The sequence below is a fragment of the Danio rerio genome, chromosome 11 (assembly GCF_049306965.1).
Source record: "Danio rerio strain Tuebingen ecotype United States chromosome 11, GRCz12tu, whole genome shotgun sequence".
NCBI classification, from domain to species: Eukaryota; Metazoa; Chordata; class Actinopteri; order Cypriniformes; family Danionidae; genus Danio; species Danio rerio.
Genome location: NC_133186.1, coordinates 23,509,293 through 23,530,531, shown reverse-complemented (window position 1 = coordinate 23,530,531; position 21,239 = coordinate 23,509,293). Strand labels below are relative to the sequence as shown.

General features: G+C 35.3%; 1 protein-coding gene across 5 annotated transcripts in view; it reads left to right on the top strand.

Moving 5' to 3' along the window:
- The window catches only part of srgap2 (SLIT-ROBO Rho GTPase activating protein 2), a 181,332-nt gene that overhangs the window by 152,675 nt on the left and 7,418 nt on the right, over positions 1-21,239 (top strand). For 3 of the 5 annotated variants that reach the window (XM_073915898.1, XM_073915895.1, NM_001048235.1), the window contains 7 exon segments: positions 886-963; positions 1,051-1,185; positions 1,291-1,396; positions 8,059-8,283; positions 15,726-15,805; positions 16,000-16,207; positions 19,203-19,349. In XM_073915898.1, coding sequence (XP_073771999.1) covers positions 886-963; positions 1,051-1,185; positions 1,291-1,396; positions 8,059-8,283; positions 15,726-15,805; positions 16,000-16,207; positions 19,203-19,349 — 979 coding nt within the window. 5 annotated transcript variants of the gene reach the window in all.

Sequence of the window (21,239 nt, the reverse complement as noted above, 5' to 3'; positions counted from 1 at the left end):
AAAGGCAGTAAGTTGAAGGAAAATTAATAAATGACAGGACAAATCATAAAGTCATTAATATTTGTCAAATATTTATATATGGATTCATCCATTCTCTCACATTTTGAGGATTCTAGGGAACTATTTTTTTATATTGTTAATATATGAATTAATTTATGATTTATTATTATTATAAAAATATTTGTAAAAAAATGTTAAGAATAAGTGAAGATTAAAGATTGATGGATGTTTTTTTTTAAATGTTCTCAGAATATACAGCTCTTGAAAAAAAGAAGAAGACGCTGCTTTTCAGGATTCCTGATTTATAGTTTTGTATCAGAGTAAACCAGAATGATTTTTTTTTTAATTCTGTAAACTATGGATGACATTTCTTAGCATTTTAAATTAAAATGTTGTTATTAACAGCATTAATTATTTTATTTTTATTTTTGGGGGGCATAAAATAGTGAAAAGGGGACAGCATAATACTAATTTTTATTAACCCTTTAGAGCAGTCATTGAATCAGTTGGAAAAAATCATTGTAGTGGTAGTGGGGGTTATTACAAGACTTTATGATGCAAAAAAATACAATCAATGTCAATACAGTTACCATAAACAGTTCTTCACCTGATTAGGGGTTTAAAACATTTGTAATTGAGACTATTTTCTGACTAAACAATTTAAAATGTTAATATTTTATTTGAAATTTGTACTTTTATACAATCAAACAAAAATAGTTGTTTTGATTGTACAGAAATCCATATAAATCTATTTAACCCAAAGAAACTAATATTGGGGTTAAACTATATTTATTAAGCTGGTATTGACATCACAATCTGCTGTAATAAACTCTAAACTATAAGTCTGATGTATGTTCATAACATCACATCTGTGTGCCTGTTCAGGTCTTCATCATGAGGGGATTTTCAGGGTGTCTGGCTCCCAGGTGGAGGTCAATGACATTAAAAACGCCTTTGAAAGAGGTGAGTCTGTCTGAAGCGACACACGCTGAGCCAGCGTTTGACCATTTCACATCAGGCCTGCATTATTAAAGGCTTGCTGTGTCTCAGGTGAGGATCCGCTGGCTGGAGATCAGAATGATCACGATATGGACTCCATCGCTGGAGTGCTGAAGCTCTACTTCAGAGGCCTGGAAAACGCCCTGTTTCCTAAGGAAGTCTTCCATGACCTCATGTCCTGTGTCTGTGAGTGTTCGCTTTATTTCCTACACCCACAGTACACGTGTGTATTGCAGACTAGATTAGACAATGGAGGAGCTTTTGAACTCATTACTTGTTGTTTTTTTCCAGCCATTGAGAGCCTCCAGGAAAGAGCTGTGCACATCCGAAAAGTCCTGCTGTCGCTGCCCAGCAACATCCTGGTTATCATGAGATACCTGTTTGCTTTTCTCAATCAGTGAGTTCTGTTGGTTAGATTTTTACCAAGTTTGTTCCTTTGTCTGGGATTTTAACTAAAGTTGAGGGCTGTGAAGTCATTTGGTCCACCGGATGTCAGTCAAAGCAAGGTTCTTGTGTCAGAGGAACACAAAAGTAGATGTTTCACAGAATGTGTCAGGTGCCCTTTTCCATAAAATGAAAATTAATTGGGCTGAATTAAGCTTAATAATATTAATTTAAGTACATGTGGTGCGTTTGACTTGTTCTATATTCTATATTATTGAGTAGTTTGTTTAACATATAATTCATTCATTCATTCATTCTTTCATTTTCGGAATGAACCACAAACTTATCTAGCATATGTTTTACGCAGCTGTAACCCATCACTGGGAAATACCCATACACACTCATTCACACACATACTCTACGGACAAATCACCTATACCACATGTCTTTGGACTTGTGGGGAAAACATGCAAACTCCACACAGGAATGCCAACTGACACAGCCGGGGCTCCTTGGTTGCTACTCACTGCACCACCGTGCTGCCCACATGTAATTCAATATTTGTTCAAAATGTAACCTGTAGCACCCAAATCTGATCGCAATTGCATTTGCGTTTGGTTCAGATATGACACTGAGACATGTTTGGCATTAGGGATGTGCAAAAGATCCCGAATTCTAGCTTAAAATAAAGTTTTTGAGTCCAAAATAAACCATTTGAATAGTTTATGTAGATTTGATAAATTTTTTAAATAGTTAGTCTTAAATAATAATAATTATAAATAATAATAATAATTATTATTATTATTATTATTATTGTTGTTGTTGTTGTTGTTTTTGTTGTTGTTGTTATTATTAAATAATAATTATTCTTTAAAAAATTTAATATTTATTCTGCAGGGTCTTAAAAAGTCTTAAATGTCTTCAATTTCAAAAACTAAATTTAGAGGCCTTAAACAATCTAAAATTCACTGAAAAATAGTGCTGTAGGGCTTGAAATATTTTAAAAGGTCTTTATTTTCTGATGTCCAAGTAAAGCTACCATATCGGGCTGACACCCAATCACTAATAATCGATCTTTAAACTTTTTGTTTATATATAAGTTTTTTATTGCAAAGAGATACAATTTACAACAGCTTTTAGACATTTTCTAGCAAATTGTCCTAACTAAAAAACCTAATCAGGGAAAAATACAAAAGAAACACTGTCCCTTTACATCCCTTTACATGATCTTTCATAAATACAAAAACTATTTACAGAAGTACCCAGCCTAGTAGAAAAAATCTTTGGGAAGTCCTAGCGTTAAGCACTGTATACGTCTAACTATGACTATGTCATTCATATTGGTCTTGAAAGAGTCTTAAATAGGTTTAAATTTCACTTGAAGAAACCTGCAGAAACGCTGCATAAGCTTTGTTAGAACTTGAATAAATACATACTTATATATTTTTATTTTGCAGTACAAGAATATTAAAGCACTGAATGTTAGAATTTAATATAAGAATATATGTTATTTATTAATCAAATAAAATAAAATGTATAGTAATGATGTCTAGTTTTTTATCTAAATCTCCTAAAACTAACCGTGCTTTTTAACACATTTATTCCACATTTTAAACCTGATATTTTCACCTTTCCTACCCCTGAATAGTTTGTGCCCCTGAAGATATGACATTTTTAGTGAATGAAAAATAAAATAAAAAAAAAGTTAGTGGTTTGGAACCACATGAGGCCAAGCAAATGATGACAGAATCATTTGGGTGAATGTTTTTCCCCTTTAAACCCTTGCCATTTTCCAGTGATTTACGGCAGCTAACCTTACCCCAGCATACAAAGAGCTTATATACAATCTAAACTTACCATTTTACAAGACCTTTTTACAACAGATTTAAATATTCTCTTCTAAAAAAAAAGAGCAGATTGGACAGTACCCAGCTACTCCAGCTGAGGACTGCAGCTCTCAAGCCTACTTGGAAAGTGTCCCTCCATATCTCTGCCTCCTTATTTCCACCCTGTGGTTCTTTTGAAAGACCCTCCAGACCACAACACCATCTTAGCTTCTGCTCCAGGCCGCTGTGGTACGTTCTGGTTTGTCGAAAGCATCTGAACCCTTTCCAGGCCTCGTATCACAGCCAGAAGGGGGAAGTGAGTTTGCGTAGAGGTATAGTGTCGCCATAAACCTCCATAATGCTCCCATGCGTGATGTCTGTAGGCCTCTGTGAATGGCTCCTCTGTTTGCACTACTGCCGATAGATCTTTCCTCTGCTATAAAAGTCAATGGAGGTGCCAGAATGGTTCTCTAAAGAACTGCTGCTTTTTTTTAATTCGCTCTCTAATTTGTGTGCATTGTCTGTAGGGATGTATAGTGTACTCTCACAAATGCACATTAAGAGAAATAGAGAGGTGGGCAATTGGAGAGACGTGTGCAGTTGGAACTGTCTGAGAAAAGGACAGTGCTCGTAAATTTGGCTGGAGCCTCTCCATTTGGACGTTTATGTGCGGCCCATACCATGACAGACATTTGCTTTTTGCATCTGTCGCTCATGAAAGCCTGGATGGTCTCTTTGGTTTGGTCAAATTTCTATAGCACTTAATACAGTTCTATTTGTTTCAAAGTAGTTTCACAAAGAAAATAGGCAATAATGGAAAATCAGGTTTAAAGTTGAATCAAGTGTGAATCAAGTTCAGTTCATACTGTAAGTCACATTCAGTTTCACAGATATTTGGTTTTGTTTGAATTAGTTCATGTTTATTCAGTTCAGATCAATATGAATGTCATTGCTGATTATTTATTAAAGTATTCAGGACTCTTTTTATGGGTTTTGCCTGTTTGTTTACAAAACAACTGCATTTTTGGGACTGACAACAAACAAATCTGAAAAATGGTCACAAAGGGGAAGTTTGGATTGTACTGTAATTGTCATGTCAGTGTAAACACCTGAAAATGAGAGTCTATAAAAATGATGATGTCGTGTGTGCATGTATGTGTTTAGGGAGGTGTAGATTAAAGGTAAGCGCAAACAAAACTGCACAATAATGGGGGTTGGGTTGCTGTTGCTCAAGTGTTTCCTAACACTTCATCAGCAAAGAGTAGATTACTTAACTTTAAATATATCAGGGTATCTGTGGGGTCTTTAAAAATGGTAAACTGTCTTAAATTTTAAAAACAAAATTTTAGGCCTTCAAAAGTCTTAAATTCACAGAAAAATTGTGTTGTAGGCCTTAAATAATTTTTTAACAGGTATTTATTTTCTTCTGTCAATGTAAAGCTACCTAATCGTGCCAACACCCGTTCAATCACTAACATTCAATCTCAATGAAAAAATGTAAGTAAAGATTATTTATTAAGTCTATTTACCAAAATGGTTTGATTATCTTTCTTACAGTAACATTTCTTTTAATATGCACCATTGCCGAGCCGCCGACGGCATGTGTGCACTTTCTTATAGGTTTACTAACAAATCGACAACGCCAAATTCTGGCCTGGCATATATAATACGGCATTCTTGTGTCATTTTTCTGCAGATGTATAAATGCTGCTCGTTTTTAAAACATCATGTTAAAGTTTCTGGCTGCATCATTGTCATGTAAATGTAGCCGACCTCCAGTAAATCTGAAATTTGGACTCATCTGACCCCAGCACACATTTCCAGTCTTTTTACAGTGTGAGATGAGTTCTGCCATCACTGAACTGTACTGCTGTAAACTTTAAGTATCAAAGATTCAGGTCGCATTTCTTGATGATTCTGTTAAATGGAAGCTGTGCTTCAATGTTCGGCTCTATTTACCACCATGCATATGCATTTTTTCATGCTATGGCATCTGAGTGCTCATGCACATTTAGCTGAAGACTTCTTTTTAATTTGTCTGCATTTACTGTATGCTTGGCGTACATTCACATATGTATACACATCAGGAGACCTCATTTACAGAATGAGGTGGGCATTAGACAGAGAGGTGGGCAATTGAAGAACTTCATGCAGTTGTAATTGTCTGGGAAGGACCTTGCTCGTAAATTTGCCTTAGAGCCTTTCCAAGTGCAAGTTTATGTGTTTTTTTATTCCAACACACATGCAAATAAGGATACGTGTGACCACTATTTGGAGTTTTCAGTGATAAACATTGTGGGCGCCTTGCAGAGTAAGAAAGGGAACAATTAAGAAGGTGTAAGAATTCAGAAGAGTCTCACAGACACACTTAAATGAGAGAAGGATGGCTTGTGGCCATGATGAATGAGCTGTTGTGAGGACGTGTAAATAGAGACTCAGGCTGTTTTCCACATTAGTCCAGCAGGAGCTGCTCCTTCCATGAGAATAGGCAAATTATTAGAATGACTATTTTGTTTCATGTTTTTGGTGTTTGGTGCACCTCAAATATGATCAGTTCTTAAATGTTTGTCCATTCATATGTTGATTGATTGATTGATTGATTGATTGATTGATTGATTGATTGATTGATTGATTGATTGATTGATTGATTGACTGAATAATTATTAATTTTCATAATATACATTAATTATTTACCTTCATTAGGAAACATCATTAAATGCAGTTATTGTGTAACCCAGGTTTAGGTTTAGTGGACATTAACCTACACCAGAAAACTGTAAACATGCAAATGTTTTGCTAGCAGTGTTTGGGTAACTAATTACTAGGCCCACATAGAATCTGCACGTTCAGGAATCCACACATTTTTAGCCCCTCATTAAGTACATTTAATTACTTGTGTAAATGTGTGTAAATTCATATTTATTCCGTTTTTACATAAATTTCAGTAATATTATTGACTAATATGAAAATGTCCATATGATTTATTTACAATACAGTTTGTAAAGTCATATTTTCTGTCTTTTAGTAAATAAATTATATGAAAGACTTGCTTTGTTTACCAAATAAGTTGATCTAATTGGATTTGCATTGTAAACATTAATTAAAAGTTTGAATGGTAATATTTTTATTATAAATAATAAGTTTTTGTTCATGATACTCCCAAAATCGTTCCAGATAAGTTTGTAGATTTTGTACAAAATTCTGAGCAGAAATATCTAAAAATGTCCGCAGATTCTGTCTGGCCGTGGTAATTACTAATTGTATCATTGAATTTGTATTTAAATGACGTTTATAATTACTAATTGTCTAATAATAAGTAATTTGATTACATGACTCGGTACTACATAAAAGCCCTATAAATCTCAATACATATAGACAATTCAAAACAAAATGATATATATTTATCTATTCATTCATTCATTCATTCATTCATTCGTTTTCTTTTCAGCTTAGTCACTACATACACTACGGCCAATTTAGCTTATTCAACCTATAGCCCTTGTCTTTGGGGGACAAACTTATATTTTGCAATCTATCTGTATAACAAAATAATACAATTACTTATCTGAACCGATTTATACATAGCTATTAAATGTTTTTTAGGCAAATATAAGTAAAGTTAAATAAATTACATACTGAAATTACTTTTTGCTTTTATACCAAAATTTACAGTAACTAGTTACATTATACAGGGTTCATACGGTCATGGAGAACCTGGAAAAGTCATTGAATTTTGACATGGCATTTTCCAGGCCTGAAAAAGTTTTAGAAAAAACAGAAAAACCCACAAAGCTTTGGAAAAGTCATGGAAATTAATTTAACATATATATCTGTAAAATTGAATATAGGTCAGTTGTCTTCACTTCTTTTCTGCTCTTAACCAAAAACATGGTCTCACATTATGAATACTGTAAGCATACATTCATTCATTTTCCTTCGGCTTAGTCTCAATTTCAGAGGTGGCACAGCGGGAAAGAATCTTACATACAACAGATATAAAAAATGTATTCAAACTAAATAGATTGTTGTGTGTTTTATGAAAAATGTTTTTAAATGTGCATTGTTTTTATTATTATTCTCCATGTATACATAGACATTAGATTAAACATTAGGTCATGAAAATTTACTTGTGTGTCCTGGAAAAGTCATGGAAAAATCATGGAATTTTTGTCGTAAAAATGAATATGAACCCTGATTATATCTTATTACACCCAAAACTGCTTACTAGTAGTAATATAATATTAACTAAAATTGAATTAGTCAAAGGTGGCTTACAAATTATGTTGCTAATCAAGTGCAAAGTATTTAATAAAAATGTTGATTGCCATACATTTTTTTTAACCTCCAAAGGCCCAAGGTGTTTTTTACAAGCATTTTTTATTTATCTTTGCTATTTGGGCTTATTGAAACCTAATTAGAATAAAAAAAAAGTATCATCTTTTGATATGATGTACTCTTAGAGGAAAATTATGCCCATATATGTGGACTCATAGTCCCAATTTACATAAAACACTTTTTCCTGAAAGAAAAAATGTTTTAATGTGTTTTGACTATCAGAGTAAAAACTTTTTTTCCCCTATTTTGGACAGTTAAAATAGTGTTTGGGACATTTCATATGCTGCAAAACAGTTGCAGGATGACACTGTATGTCTGTAACAAAATATAAAACATTCAAAGCATTTTAAATAATCACTCAAGAGCTAAAATGTGCTGTCCACGTATGTGGCCACTAAGCCCTAAGAGGTTAAATCTAAGAGTCTGCAGTTAATGCACATCTTGTTTGTTTCATTTCAAATCCATTGTGTTAACAAAATGTTATTAAAATATTCTTTCTTTCGTTTTTTATTAGTCTGTCTCAGTACAGTGACGACAACATGATGGACCCCTACAACCTGGCTATCTGCTTCGGCCCCACACTCATGTCTGTTCCTGAGGGCCACGATCAGGTCTCCTGCCAGGCACATGTGAACGAGCTCATCAAAACCATTATTATCCACCACGAGAGCATCTTTCCAGGGCCCCGTGAGCTGGAGGGCCCCGTCTACGACCGTGGAGGAGCCCCTGAGGAATACTGGTGAGTCTAGACTCCTTGTGAGGGAATTCAAAAACACACTCACACACAAAATAAAGGAGAAAAGCATGAAAACGAGGCACATAATCTTGGCAGAATTCATTGGCAGTGAATTTTGGCCCCACGTTTTATTGAAGCAGCTGCTCAGCCCAACCACAAAACCAGAAATGAGTTGATCAGACAGGCTTGATTTAATGCACAACCGGTTAGACGTGATGAATTGAGCTTTATAAAGATAAAGAGACATTATAAAGAGCAACAGAGCCCTACTGGGAGTCGGTTGCTTTTTAAAGTTTACTTCCTACATATATTATGCTCATTCAAGCCGTCAGTTCAAGGGTTGAAGACACAGATCCGTTTCTGACTCTCAGCATGTGTCAGCACACAAAGTAGTCTCCCAAAAGAACACCAGACTCGTAAAACATCATCATGAGCAGTCCGTTTTCGATTAAAGCCAAGGTTATCCTCCAAGCTTAAGGCTAAGTGCTAATGAAATGCCCTCCTGGAGCTTTTTAATAAATGCTTTGGATGTTGAAGAGGAAGTGACTTTAGATTGCTGTCACCGTAAATAGAAAGCAACGTGTCTGGATGTGAGATGCAGGCTTAGAGACGTGGCTCATTTCTTGTGGTTTTGATTCACAGGATTGTTTGGATTGCATGGGTGGTGTAATTAAGACTTTGAGCTGCTGAGATGATGTGTTTTTAGCTTTTAGGGTTTAGTAAGAATCTCCTTTTGCTTTCCTGAGGCTTTGAGTCACGTCAAGTCAAGACACATTTACATTATACTGTATATGTGCATGTGTCTATATAAATATTACAATTATTTTATTCTTTTTTAAAGTATTTCACAAGTGTTGTTTAACAGAAAGAAGATTTTTTCAATACATTTTTAAACATAATTATTTTTAATAACTAATTTTGAATATGCATTTGTATTTTTCGTAGTTACAATAAATAATATTTTACTAGTTACTTTGCAAGATACAAGTGAAGAGTTCTGATGCAAAAATCTCTAAATGCCATCTGAAATGTCCTCCTTAAATGATCATTTTTGTCAGCCTCCTATGTTTATGTTCAGTTGTTTCACTCTAAAGGCAATGTAAATAACTTATTCGTCACTATAAAAGTAAAATGGGTTGACGCGGTGGCGCAGTAGGTAGTACTGTTGTCTCACAGCAAGAAGGTTGCTGTTCCGCTGCATCAAACATGTGCTGTATAAGTTGGCGTTTCACTCCGCTGTGGCGACCCCAGATTAATAAAGGGACTAAACCGAAAAGAAAATGAATGTATAAATGAATGAATAAAAGTAAAATGACTGAGCCTACACACAAAAGCCGGAGAAAAATGCTAATTTTAGAAAGTTTTTTAGAAATATCAGATGGCTTTTAGAGGTTTTTGCATCTAAACTCTTCAAGTATTCAGCTTAAAGTGTAATATAAGGGCTATACGAGGTTAATTAGGCAGGTCATTAGACAACAGTGGGTTGTTTTGTAGCCAATTGGAAAAAAACAAACATATACATACATATATTTTTCCTTATTCCAGCCAAACAAAAAAATAAGACTATATATATATATATATATATATATATATATATATATATATATATATATATATATATATATATATATATATATATATATATATATATATATATGTATATATTATATTATATTATATTAGGGCTGCACGATATTGGAAAATTATGACAATGTGATATTTTGTTTTACTGTGATATATTTTGTGAAATGAAAACTCACCAGATCGATTTGGAAAGTATTCATTGATTTCTTAATGAATAACTCATAAAATGTTATAAATTAAAAATAAAAGTGGTCCCTTGCTATTACGCGGTTCATTTTTTGCAGCCTAGCAGTTCCGCAGATTTCTTTCATGCGTTTTGACATGTTTTTTTTTCTACAGCACATTGTGTTCTGCGTCCTGATTTGCTATAGACCATTGTCAGTCAATCTCCTCCATGCCACATCTCCTGCACAGTACAGAATGTGTTTAGCTTGCCAAATTGACATAAATCTCTGATCGTTAACAGTGCAATACTGTATGTTTGCAAGTTATCTCCCCACAATGTCGACGGAAAAATCTGCTCCCAAAAGGCAGAGAAAGATGCTAACCATCGCACAAAAGCTATGAACTTCTGGACATGCTGAAGGAAGGTAGAAGTTGTGCAGGATTATGGCACCATTACGGAATAAATAAATGAAGATCAAATAGTTTTGATTTTTAGACTCATTCTATAATACTGGACTTATTTTTCTACAAAGGTTTGAACTTTGAGAGTGTTTAAATGAGAGAAAAGTGTAAAAGTGTTAATGCATGTCTGAGAAAAGTGTATAAAGTGTGTATTGACGGGTTTTACAGCCTTAAGACAGCTATAATAGTTGTAAAAATAAAGCTGACTACTTTGCGGATTTCCCCTATTACTATATATATATATATATATATATATATATATATATATATATATATATATATATATATATATATATATATATATAAAATGTCTTACATTTCAAAAACTAAATTTTAGCCTTTAAAAAGTGTTCACTGAATTCACTGAAATATTGTCTTGTAGGTCTTAAATCATTTTGAACAAGTCTTACTTTTCATCTGTCAGTGTTTCCAATTACCAACAATACATTTTAAAAAACCTTCATCAAAACTCTATATACTATTTTTTTAAAGAAAAGTTGTTTAAAAAGTGTGTATATACAACTAGGGTTTGCTTGTTTTGACACATTATTTAAGATATAAGGCAAAAAAATAAGTAATTAGATTTAAATTTTTTTGGATGAGGCAAGCAAACCTCTTTTCCACATGACCAACCAGGTTGGTCGTGTTCAGCCCTGTATAAGTCTGAAATTTTATTATAATGTTTTTAAAAAGGTCTTTAAAAGTCTTAAATTTCACTTTGTGAAATCTGCAGAAACCCTGATATAAACTTTTCTCTCTTTTTTATTCAGAAAAAAATAATGTCATTTCAGCATTTGAAGGACTTTTAGTTGTGGCTAGCAAATGACTAGTATTACATGCTAGGAGTAAATAAATATAAACCCTTTATAATTAATATTAATTAAAATTAATATTTTATAATTAATTATAATTAAAAATAAATATAAACCCTTTAAATTGTGAAAAACACAATACTTAGTGAAAGATAACAGCATGATTATACCATGTAACGTCACCTATGTTTTTAAGTAAAGTTCACTTTTGTACAGTAAGATTGTGTATAAAAGTTGTCAAATGAGTGTAGAAGACATGTTGCTTAAAGGTCCATGAAACCCCCTTGTTTCAGCAGGGTGTTTTCACACCTCTACTTTGGAAAAAGTAAAAAAAGTGGGCGTGTCCAGCTCTGTTTAGGGGGGAGTGTCGGAGGAACTAAAGTGGGAGGGTGTGGGAGTGTCTATTTGGGCACGCGCGAGTTTCAGAGTCAAAATAAACACACAGGAAAAAGTGATGGTGTTTAACCTACATCAACATCTGTAGTCGAATTATTTGCCAAATTATTAAATGTTGGACTTTAACAGCAGTTTGGCTCTTTCATTCAGGGAATTTATTCATGCCCCTCGCGACAAACGAGATATTTGATTCGAGGATCTGCTCTAAGCGTGTATTTTTCACGCAATGTTTGATACCGCTCGGCAAATGAGAGAAAAAAAACCTCCACATTTCCCGGAAACTTAGATGCACACGGCAGGTAGTGTCAGAAAGCCGCGTGTGTTATTCCGGTCACAAAATGCGGTAAAAACCCTACACGAGGTTAAAGTTTGGTTGTGGTGCTAACATGTTTGTACTCGTGCAATAGTTAACTTTTTTCGATATGAACAAACTGAATAAACAAAGAGCACTGGTCGCTCACTTACCAAATCTGTAGAGACAGAACAATCACCAGCAACTAGAGCTGCGTCTTTATTAAGAGGAGACTACAAGCGAATCCGGATCTCAGCGTTTGCAGATGAGAACAGCTCTCAGGTAAACAATAATCCTCCTTAGACACGTAAGTTATTGTTGTCTAGCGTCGCGTACACTGTTAATCCACACGTGACGCCAGCTGAGCTCTCACAGAGAGAAAATGAAAACAAAACTTAACGGCAGCAAACAATAAAAGCAACACTTCACGCTTGTTTTGCCAACACAACGTGGCGTCTCTGTCGTGTAAACACGGTGACAATAATGAATATTAATGAAGTTGCACAATAGAGCGCGCTGATTGGTTTGAACCAAGCTTTACTCATGCATTAATGCATCTCACTGTAAGACGTAATAAGACACACTCTGGCTCAGGCGTCCAGTCTGCACGCTGGAATACACGCTATTATGTCACGACCGTGACGCAGCTTCAAAAATTTGTTTCAAACCGTAAGTACGAATTTACTTGAAATAACGCAAAAACAACCAATTTACACTTTTTAGTGAAATATAGGTGTCCTAATAGTGTTTTTAGCAGTGTGGGACACATATACGACTGTCAACAGCTCAAAAAATGTGTTTTGGTGTTTCGTGACCCTTTAAATCAGAGCCATCCAGAGTCTCTGGGCAAAACATAATGAGTGAGCTCAGCTTCTGACTTCACTGAACAGCACAAACTCATCTGCTCAAGGGTGAAGAAGCCACATGGATCATTTTACCTCAAGAGCCTTGATCAAAGCTCCACACACACTTTCAGACGGACCAACAGGAGGAATCACTGGACCCTCTTTACCATCCAACCACTCTGGCAGACCAATCTGTCATTTTAAAGACACACTGATGGACGTGCCAAACCTGCCTGACAGTGTTTCCCTACACACTTCACTCAGACATCACCCATAACTTCCTCCTGTCTGGAGCTGCTCTCTAATGAAACTATAAGCTTTTCATTAGCCCTGGCTTCATGCTTGCCAGCGGTTTATGTAATAATGGTGGTAGTGAGATACATTGCAGCTGCTGGAGTCCTGTGTAGAGGTTGAATTTCCTCCAAACGTGTTATGAGAGATCAGCTTTTATTGGTGCAGTGGTGACAGTAAAATTAGGCCGTGTTTGTACTTGAGATCACAGTGATGAGAGATCAGGTTGTTAGGTTAGGTTTACATAAAAAAAATAATGGATTAGTTCACATAAGAGGACAATTCTGTCAGCATGTACTCACCCATTGGTTGTTCCAAACCTGTTTGAGTTTCTTTCTTATGTTGAACACAGAGGATATTTAGAAAATTGCTGGAGCTGAATTGAAATCATTGGCTCGCAACATTCTTCAAAATAACTTTTTGTGTTCTAAAAAAAAAGGTTGACAACAACTTGAGGGTGAGTAAATAGTGATTACTTGTTCATCTTTGGGTGAAATATCCCTTTTTTACTACAGCATTTGAGGTTGTCTTGGCCTGTGAATGGCGTAACAAAGCTGTTATCAGCAATAAGGCCTTCTTGACCTTGGAAATGAGCCATTTTCCTGTGTGTTGGAGGAGTGTGTTCTGGTTTCATTAGATTCCCCCGCTGCAGTTGAGTGAGGGCAGGTTCACACTGCAGTCAAGAGGCCACAGGAAGGTCCAGCTTTGATCCTCATATCTGTGTTCTGCTTCCTGTTTTACTTCAAAGAAGCTTAAACACAGTTTGGCCAGAAGAGAAACAGAAGAGGCTTAAAGCTGTACTCAGAAATGTGATTTTTTTTCTCCATTGCTTTATTGGAAATAAACTTTGGACTCCTTTTCTTTTTTCAGAGGAAATGCAAGATTATTCTCATGCTTGATTATTAGGTTTTCTTTTTTTTAGAAGAATAATAAAGACATCAAACTTTGACATGACCAAGGATGCAAATAAGTATGTAATATAAATGAACAATATCACACATGTAGAAGTGCGATATGGCTGTATATCAGCACTGGTAGGAGGCATGTGTTGTGTGTCCTCAGTGTCTCACCAGTGACGATATACAGCCATATCGCACTGCTAATCATGTAATATTGTGCTTATACAACAGTTTGACTGCGTGTTTATGTATATAAGAAAGAAAATCTAGAGACTCTAAAAATCTAAAAGTCTGGAACTACTCTCTTCCGCCATTCATTCAAATCTGTAGCTGACGTCAGAACAGTGGTTGCTACTTCACCAACGTCACTTTAGAGCGAGTATTTGAATGATTTTCTAGCATTCTGTCTAAATTGATCATGAAAAGGGGATTTTGCTGACATTTTAAGATTATAAGGCTGACATTTCCCGGTATTTCTGTTGCAATTGGGAGATCACAATAATTAACCCCGAAATTCAGAATTTCTTGTTTCTTTCTATTTACTGAACTAGTCTGCAGTTACGAAAACAGGAGACTCGTTAGAAACAAACAGATGGCCAACCAAAAAGTAACTCAGGGTTATACATTAAGTGGCCAACACAAAATATATACATTCCTCATATGTGAGTCCCATTTCAAAGTCAATACACTACAATTACTATGGTATGAATACAGCACTACAACAAACAAAACAGAGAGATTGACTTAGCATTTTAATAATGATTTGACCAGCTGTAAATCCACTGAATTTTTCGCCTCTAAGCGCTTATTATACGGTCTCTGTCGCCATCTTGTGGATGGACAATGTCAACCATCTTTGCTTTGCTAAATATGACAGGTGGATGGATGCCGACATGCTGTAACTCCAAAATTATAAATATTTAAAATAGGCACTATCCTTATAAATGAACTGCATAGTTGAAATCTAAACAACTTTATTCTCACTTGAAAAAGCCTCAAAAGTACATTATGTTGTCCAACAGCTGCAATATTTGTCAAACTGTAGTGAGTTTATTGATCTGGTGTCACTCTATGTGGGCGGAGTAATACAGAAGGGTGAAGAGGCTGTACGAATGCTGATATTTCAGAGTATTGCCCGGCTATCAGCCAATTAGATTCGAGAACAAGACAGAACTGTTGTATGATATATAAAGCATATTATTATTTGCATATTATATTTTTATTATGATATTATTATATTTAATAAACAAATATCTGTATATACTTTGAATATTTGGTTCACAGCAATAATAAGAATTGTTCCTTAGGCATCAAATCAGTATATTAGAGTAATATAAAAACATTCTGAACCATCATTTGACACTTTTGAGTTGCTCAGCCATGTATTCACAGGTAAATATATAAAAAGACAGAAAGCAGCTGTTTAAAGTTGTTCTAATATTTCACAACATTACTGTTTTTACAAACTATTTACTGTTGTTTAGTATTTTTATTCAACTAAACCATGTAAAAACATGTAAAAAAAAAACAAACATTTGAAATAAAACACACACTTTTGAACAGTATGTGCAAGTGTGTATTACATGTGCATGCTGGCTTCTATACTAATGCAATATATTGAATTTGTGTTAATGGCATCTATTGTCAGACTGTAATGAAGGTTTCCATTGATGTATATTTGTTTCTGTCAATCCATCAGTGATAGTCCACACATTGAGCCCCCTCTAGTGGACGAACCTGCTCCTGACACGGTCTCTGTAATCCACAACAGTGATGACGGTGAGTCCAGACACCAGTCATGAGACAATACTAACACACACACACACTCACTGTCCTCATGCGTCCACCACGTACCCTTTCTGCATCTGATGAATGTGCTCTAACCTGCCTGGCTTCTTCCGCAATAACCCTTCCTTCCCTCTTTCCCTCTCGCTCTTTCTCTCTGTCTCTTTGTTTTCTGTGTCTCTGAGTAGTAAAGTCAGGGCCATTGACCGTTTCAGAGTCGGACCCCATCGAGGCCATCGCTCGCTTCGATTACTCTGGACGCACCAACCGCGAGCTGAGCTTCAAAAAGGGGGCGTCTCTGCTGCTGTACAGCCGCGCATCTGATGACTGGTGGGAGGGACGACACAACGGCACTGAGGGTCTCGTGCCGCACCAGTACATAGTAGTGCAGGACATGTAAGAAGTTTATGTATTTGATTTATCATTATGGTCAGTATATATAAACTTATATAAACATATAAACTCACCGGCCACTTTATTAGGTACATCTTACTAGTACCAGGTTGGACCCCATTTATCTTCAGAACTGCCTTAACCCTTTGTGGCATAGATTCAGCAATGTACTGGAAATATTCCTCAGAAATTTTGGTCCATATTGACATGATGGCATCACACAGTTGCGTCAGATTTGTCGGCTGCACATCTATGATGCGAATCAACCATTCCACCACATGTCAAAGGTACTCTATTAGATTGAGATCTGTTGACTGGAGGCCATTTTAATACAGTGAACTCATTGTCATGTTCAAGAAAGCAGTCTGAGATGATTCGTGCTTTATAACATGGCGCATTATTTTGCTGGAAGTAGCCATCAGAAGATGGGTACACTGTGGTCATAAAGGGATGGACATGGTCAGCAACAATACTCAGGTTGGCTGTGGCATTGACACGGTGCTCAGTTGGTACTAATAGAACTGCAGCAGATCATCTTGAACATGTCGACATGCTTAAATGCATTGAGTTGTTGCTATGTGATTGGCTGATTAGAAGTTTGCATTAACTTAGGTGTACCTAATAAAGTGGCTGGTTTATTTAGTTTATATGGTTTGCTTTTTTTACTGCAGGACACTCATTCACATTGGATAGAAGTATTTCCTAAATGATTAAATTTAAATGACACTGTAAGGATAACAAAATAAAATGAACTGTCACTTAAAGCCAAGAGTGTTTTGGAAAATATTGAAATTCAGGATTGCAGCAGTTTGGTATACAGCAGATACTACTGGCTGTCAATAGCTATTTTCCATGCACCTTCTTCTATGTGCATTTGGACTTTTACTTTAATAAGTGCATAATGGAAATGCTCAGATGAACTATTTGATTGAAAATGCACATAAAAATTTATTGAATAAAGCCAGGAAGCAGATTTAAAAAAAAGTAATGTGATTTTCTTTTGGCAGATCATGATATAGTAAAAATGACAGAAATTTACAGTTACATTCTGGTGGACAAACGTTTTCAAAAAAACGAAGACCATTTGTCCCAATCTTGAGTGTCTGCGTTCCCAAAGAGCAATCTCATGCTTTCAAAAGCCAGATATGACTGTGTTTATTACTTCTTTGTCTTCTGAGGTGCAAGTCATTTATTAAATAAGGAACAAGGCCTACAGTTGCTTTTCCTGTACACAGCAAATACCATTTTCCTTTCTGATATTTTGCAGCAGTTTTTTTTAAATGTTAAATGACAATTTTGTTTTCTTTACCCCATTGGAGGCTTTATTTGCAAATGTTTTATGCAATATTAATGTTTTTCACATGTTTAAATCAAATCTTTTAATGGAAACATAGCTGTTGAGGCTCAGGGTTACCCAACAAAGTGTTGATATAGTAGTTGTGTAAATATTGTCACAGTAACACTTGTTTTTGTTTTTGTTGTGTGAATTGTTTTTGGATGAGTGTGCTTTTTTTTCTTGAAGGTTTCTATGATGGTGAATTATTTTTGGTTTGACTGTATGCTAAAAATGGGCTTTTCAGTAATGCATTAGAAACTTAGTATTAGAAAGTTACAAGTAGTAACTTACCGTGCTCTCCTATAATTTTGGGATCCTTGGTGAATATGAGCAAAGAATTCTGTGAAAAAAAATGTATTAATTTATTTATTTTATTTGTAAATTTTGATACAGGCTGTTCATTCCGCTGTGACGACACCAGTTTAATAAATGGACTAAGCTGAAAAGAAAATTAATGAATGAATTAATTTTGATCTAGCTAATAAGTGTATATAAAATGTTCTCAATGAGGACAAACATTTGCAAACAGCACAGTTTTATCACTTAAATACATATATTTCTTAATTATATGTTATAATTATTGGCACCTCTATTGTAACTCTCTTCACAACAACACAGTCACAGGTTGTTTCTCCAGAACAGGGGTTTATTTAAGGTCGTCCATAATGTGCTTTGCGGCTGTCGCCATGACGCCTTGACGCCATGACGCCGTGAGAACTATATTAGTAAATGAACACAGTACAAACGAATAAGAAATTACACAAACCACGATTATCTAATACATTACATAAGCAAACAAATACCTCGTTGGTCGTTTTTCATGAAAAGAGGGTCCTTTGATTAATAAAGTCTTCTTCGCTGTCCTTTTGACTTATGACAGCAGCAACCTTAAGCTTCTTAAACACATCTTACTTTACACAGCACTGACATGCGTCTGATCATCGTCAGTCTATCCGGGCATCCATAAACAAGCCACTCACATTACACGTCATTTCCTCAAAGTGACATGTTTCCATAATAAATGTCTTAAACTACAACATATGAAATAATAACACATTTCAAACGTTCAACATATTTACATTTTTAAATACACTTCAGCTAAATGAATACAAAATAGTAGGACCTTAAATCACTGAAGAATATAATATGAAACAAATATGCGATTATGCAAAAATGCTTGATAACAGCACTTACACCTATAGATTCAAATTAGCTAACTATTTCCCATAATTCCTATTGACATGTTACATATGAAAATGAACATTGAAAATGCTGCAATGGTTAAGATATTCTGACTAACTGGAGAAGGAAATTTGTCATGTATCTTGTTCCAGTGCAGTGACATGATCCTGAAAATCTGGATAATTGCAGAACAGCTCTCGTGTCAGAGAAAGTCTCCAAAACTACAATCTGACACCACAAACTGATTGAAAGGTTTAATGAAAAAAGACTTTACTCTTGTTTAAAACCAAACTCAAGCATCTTTAGTTTATTTGGTTAGTATTTTGAACAGAATGTCAAGAGTTTAAACTTTCACAGCCTTTATGCTCTAATTTTATCAAGAGTTGTCAATATTAGTCTATGGCACTGTGTTTAAAGTGTATCTATTATGAGTCTGCCTGTTGTATTTGTGGATTGTATAGATCTATGTTTTTTTTTTAGGCCGGATGGATATGCAGGCAGAGGAAGTCCTAAAGCTGACCTCGAAGGATCCCATGATTCAGTGGAAGAGAAGGTTTCCACGAGAGCCAGTGCCAGCTCACCCACTGGAGGTCATGTGGCTGATATCTATCTAGCCAACCTCAACAAGTACGTTCTCACATTTTTACACATACAAATATACACAATTAATTGAAGCTATGACTTTTTAATTATAAAGACAGATATAGATGGATCAAGTGAATCTTTATATTTTTATACTTGTGAATTATTACTACACATTAATAATTTACTGTTATTTATTAATAATTTTTTAAATATAATAAAAACAACAAAATTTATAACATTTTTATTTGAATTCATGTATATAAAGTCTATTTAACAAAATATTTGATATATTCAGTTATGTCCATAAATAATTGCACATCAACACAATTCTATCATTTTTGGCTCTATACACCAACACAATGGATTTGAAATTAAACTAGATGTGCTTTAACTGCAGATTGTTGGCTTTAATTTGAGCGTATTTACATCCAAATCAGGTGAACGCTGTAGCAATTACAACAGTTTGCATATGTGCCTCCCACTTTTTAAGGATCCAAAAGTAATTGGACAGAATAATAATCATAAATCAACATTCACTTTTTAATACTTGGAAAAATCCTTTGCAAATCCTTTGCAGTCAATTGCAGCCTGAAGTCTTGAATGCAAAGACATCACCAGACACTGTGTTTCATTCCTGGTGGTGCTCTGCCAGGCCTCTACAGCAACTGTCTTCAGCTCCTGCTTGTTCTTGGGGCATTTTCCCTTCAGTTTTGCCTAAAGCAAGTGAAATGCATGCTCAATCATATTCAGGTCAGGTGATTGACTTGGCCATTGCATAACATTCCACTTGTTTCCCTTCAAAAACTATTTGGTTGCTTTTGCAGTATGTTTTGGGTCTTTCTCCATCTGCACTGTGAAGCACTGGCCAATGAGTTCTTAAGCATTTGGCTTAATATGAGCAGAAAATCTTGCCTGAAACACTTCAGAATTCATCCTGCTGTTTTTGTCAGCAGTCACATCATCAATAAATACAAGAGAACCAGTTCCACTGACAGCCATGCATGCCCAAACTATGTCACTACCACCACCATGCTTCACTGCTTAGGATCATGAGCAGTTCCTTTCCTTCTACATACTGTTCTCTTCCCCTCACTCTGATACAAGTTGATCTTGATCTCATCTGTCCATAGGATGTTGTTCCAGCACTGTAAAGGCTTTTTTATAACTCTAATCTGGCCGTCCTGTTTTTGAGGCCCCCCAATGGTTTACATCTTGTGGCGGACCCTCTGTATTCACTCTGGTGTTGTCTTCTCTTGATTGTTGACTTTGACACACATACACCTACCTCCTGGAGAGTGTTCTTGATCTTCCCAGCTGTTGTGAAGGGTGTTTTCCTTACCAGGGAAACAATTCTTTGGTCATCCACCACAATTCTTTCTGAGGTCTTCCGGGTCGTTTGGTGTTGATGAACTCACTGGTGTGTTCTTTCTCTTTAAGAATGTTCCAAATAGTTGTTTTGGCCATGCCTGATGTTTTTGCTATCTCTCTGATGGATTTGTTTTGTTTTTTCAGCCTAATGACGGCTTGCTTGACTGATAGTAACAGCTCTTTGGATCTCATCTTGAGAGTTGACAGTAACAAATTCCTAATGCAAATAGCACACTTGAAATGAACTCTGGACATTTTTTTCTGCTAATTGTAATTGGGATAATGAGGAAATAACACAACTGTCCATGGAACGGCTTTGAAGCCAATTGTCCATTTACTTTTGGACCCTTAACAAGTGGGAGGAACATATGCAAACTGTTGTAATTCCTACAGCGTTCACCTGATTTGGATGTAAGTACCTTCAAATTAAAGCTGATAGTCTGCAGTTAAAGTACATGTTGTTTGTTTTATTTTAAATCTATTGTGTTGGTGTATAGAGCCAAAAATGTTAGAATTGTGTCGATGTCCAATTGTTTATGAACCGAACCGTTCAAAGACAAATAA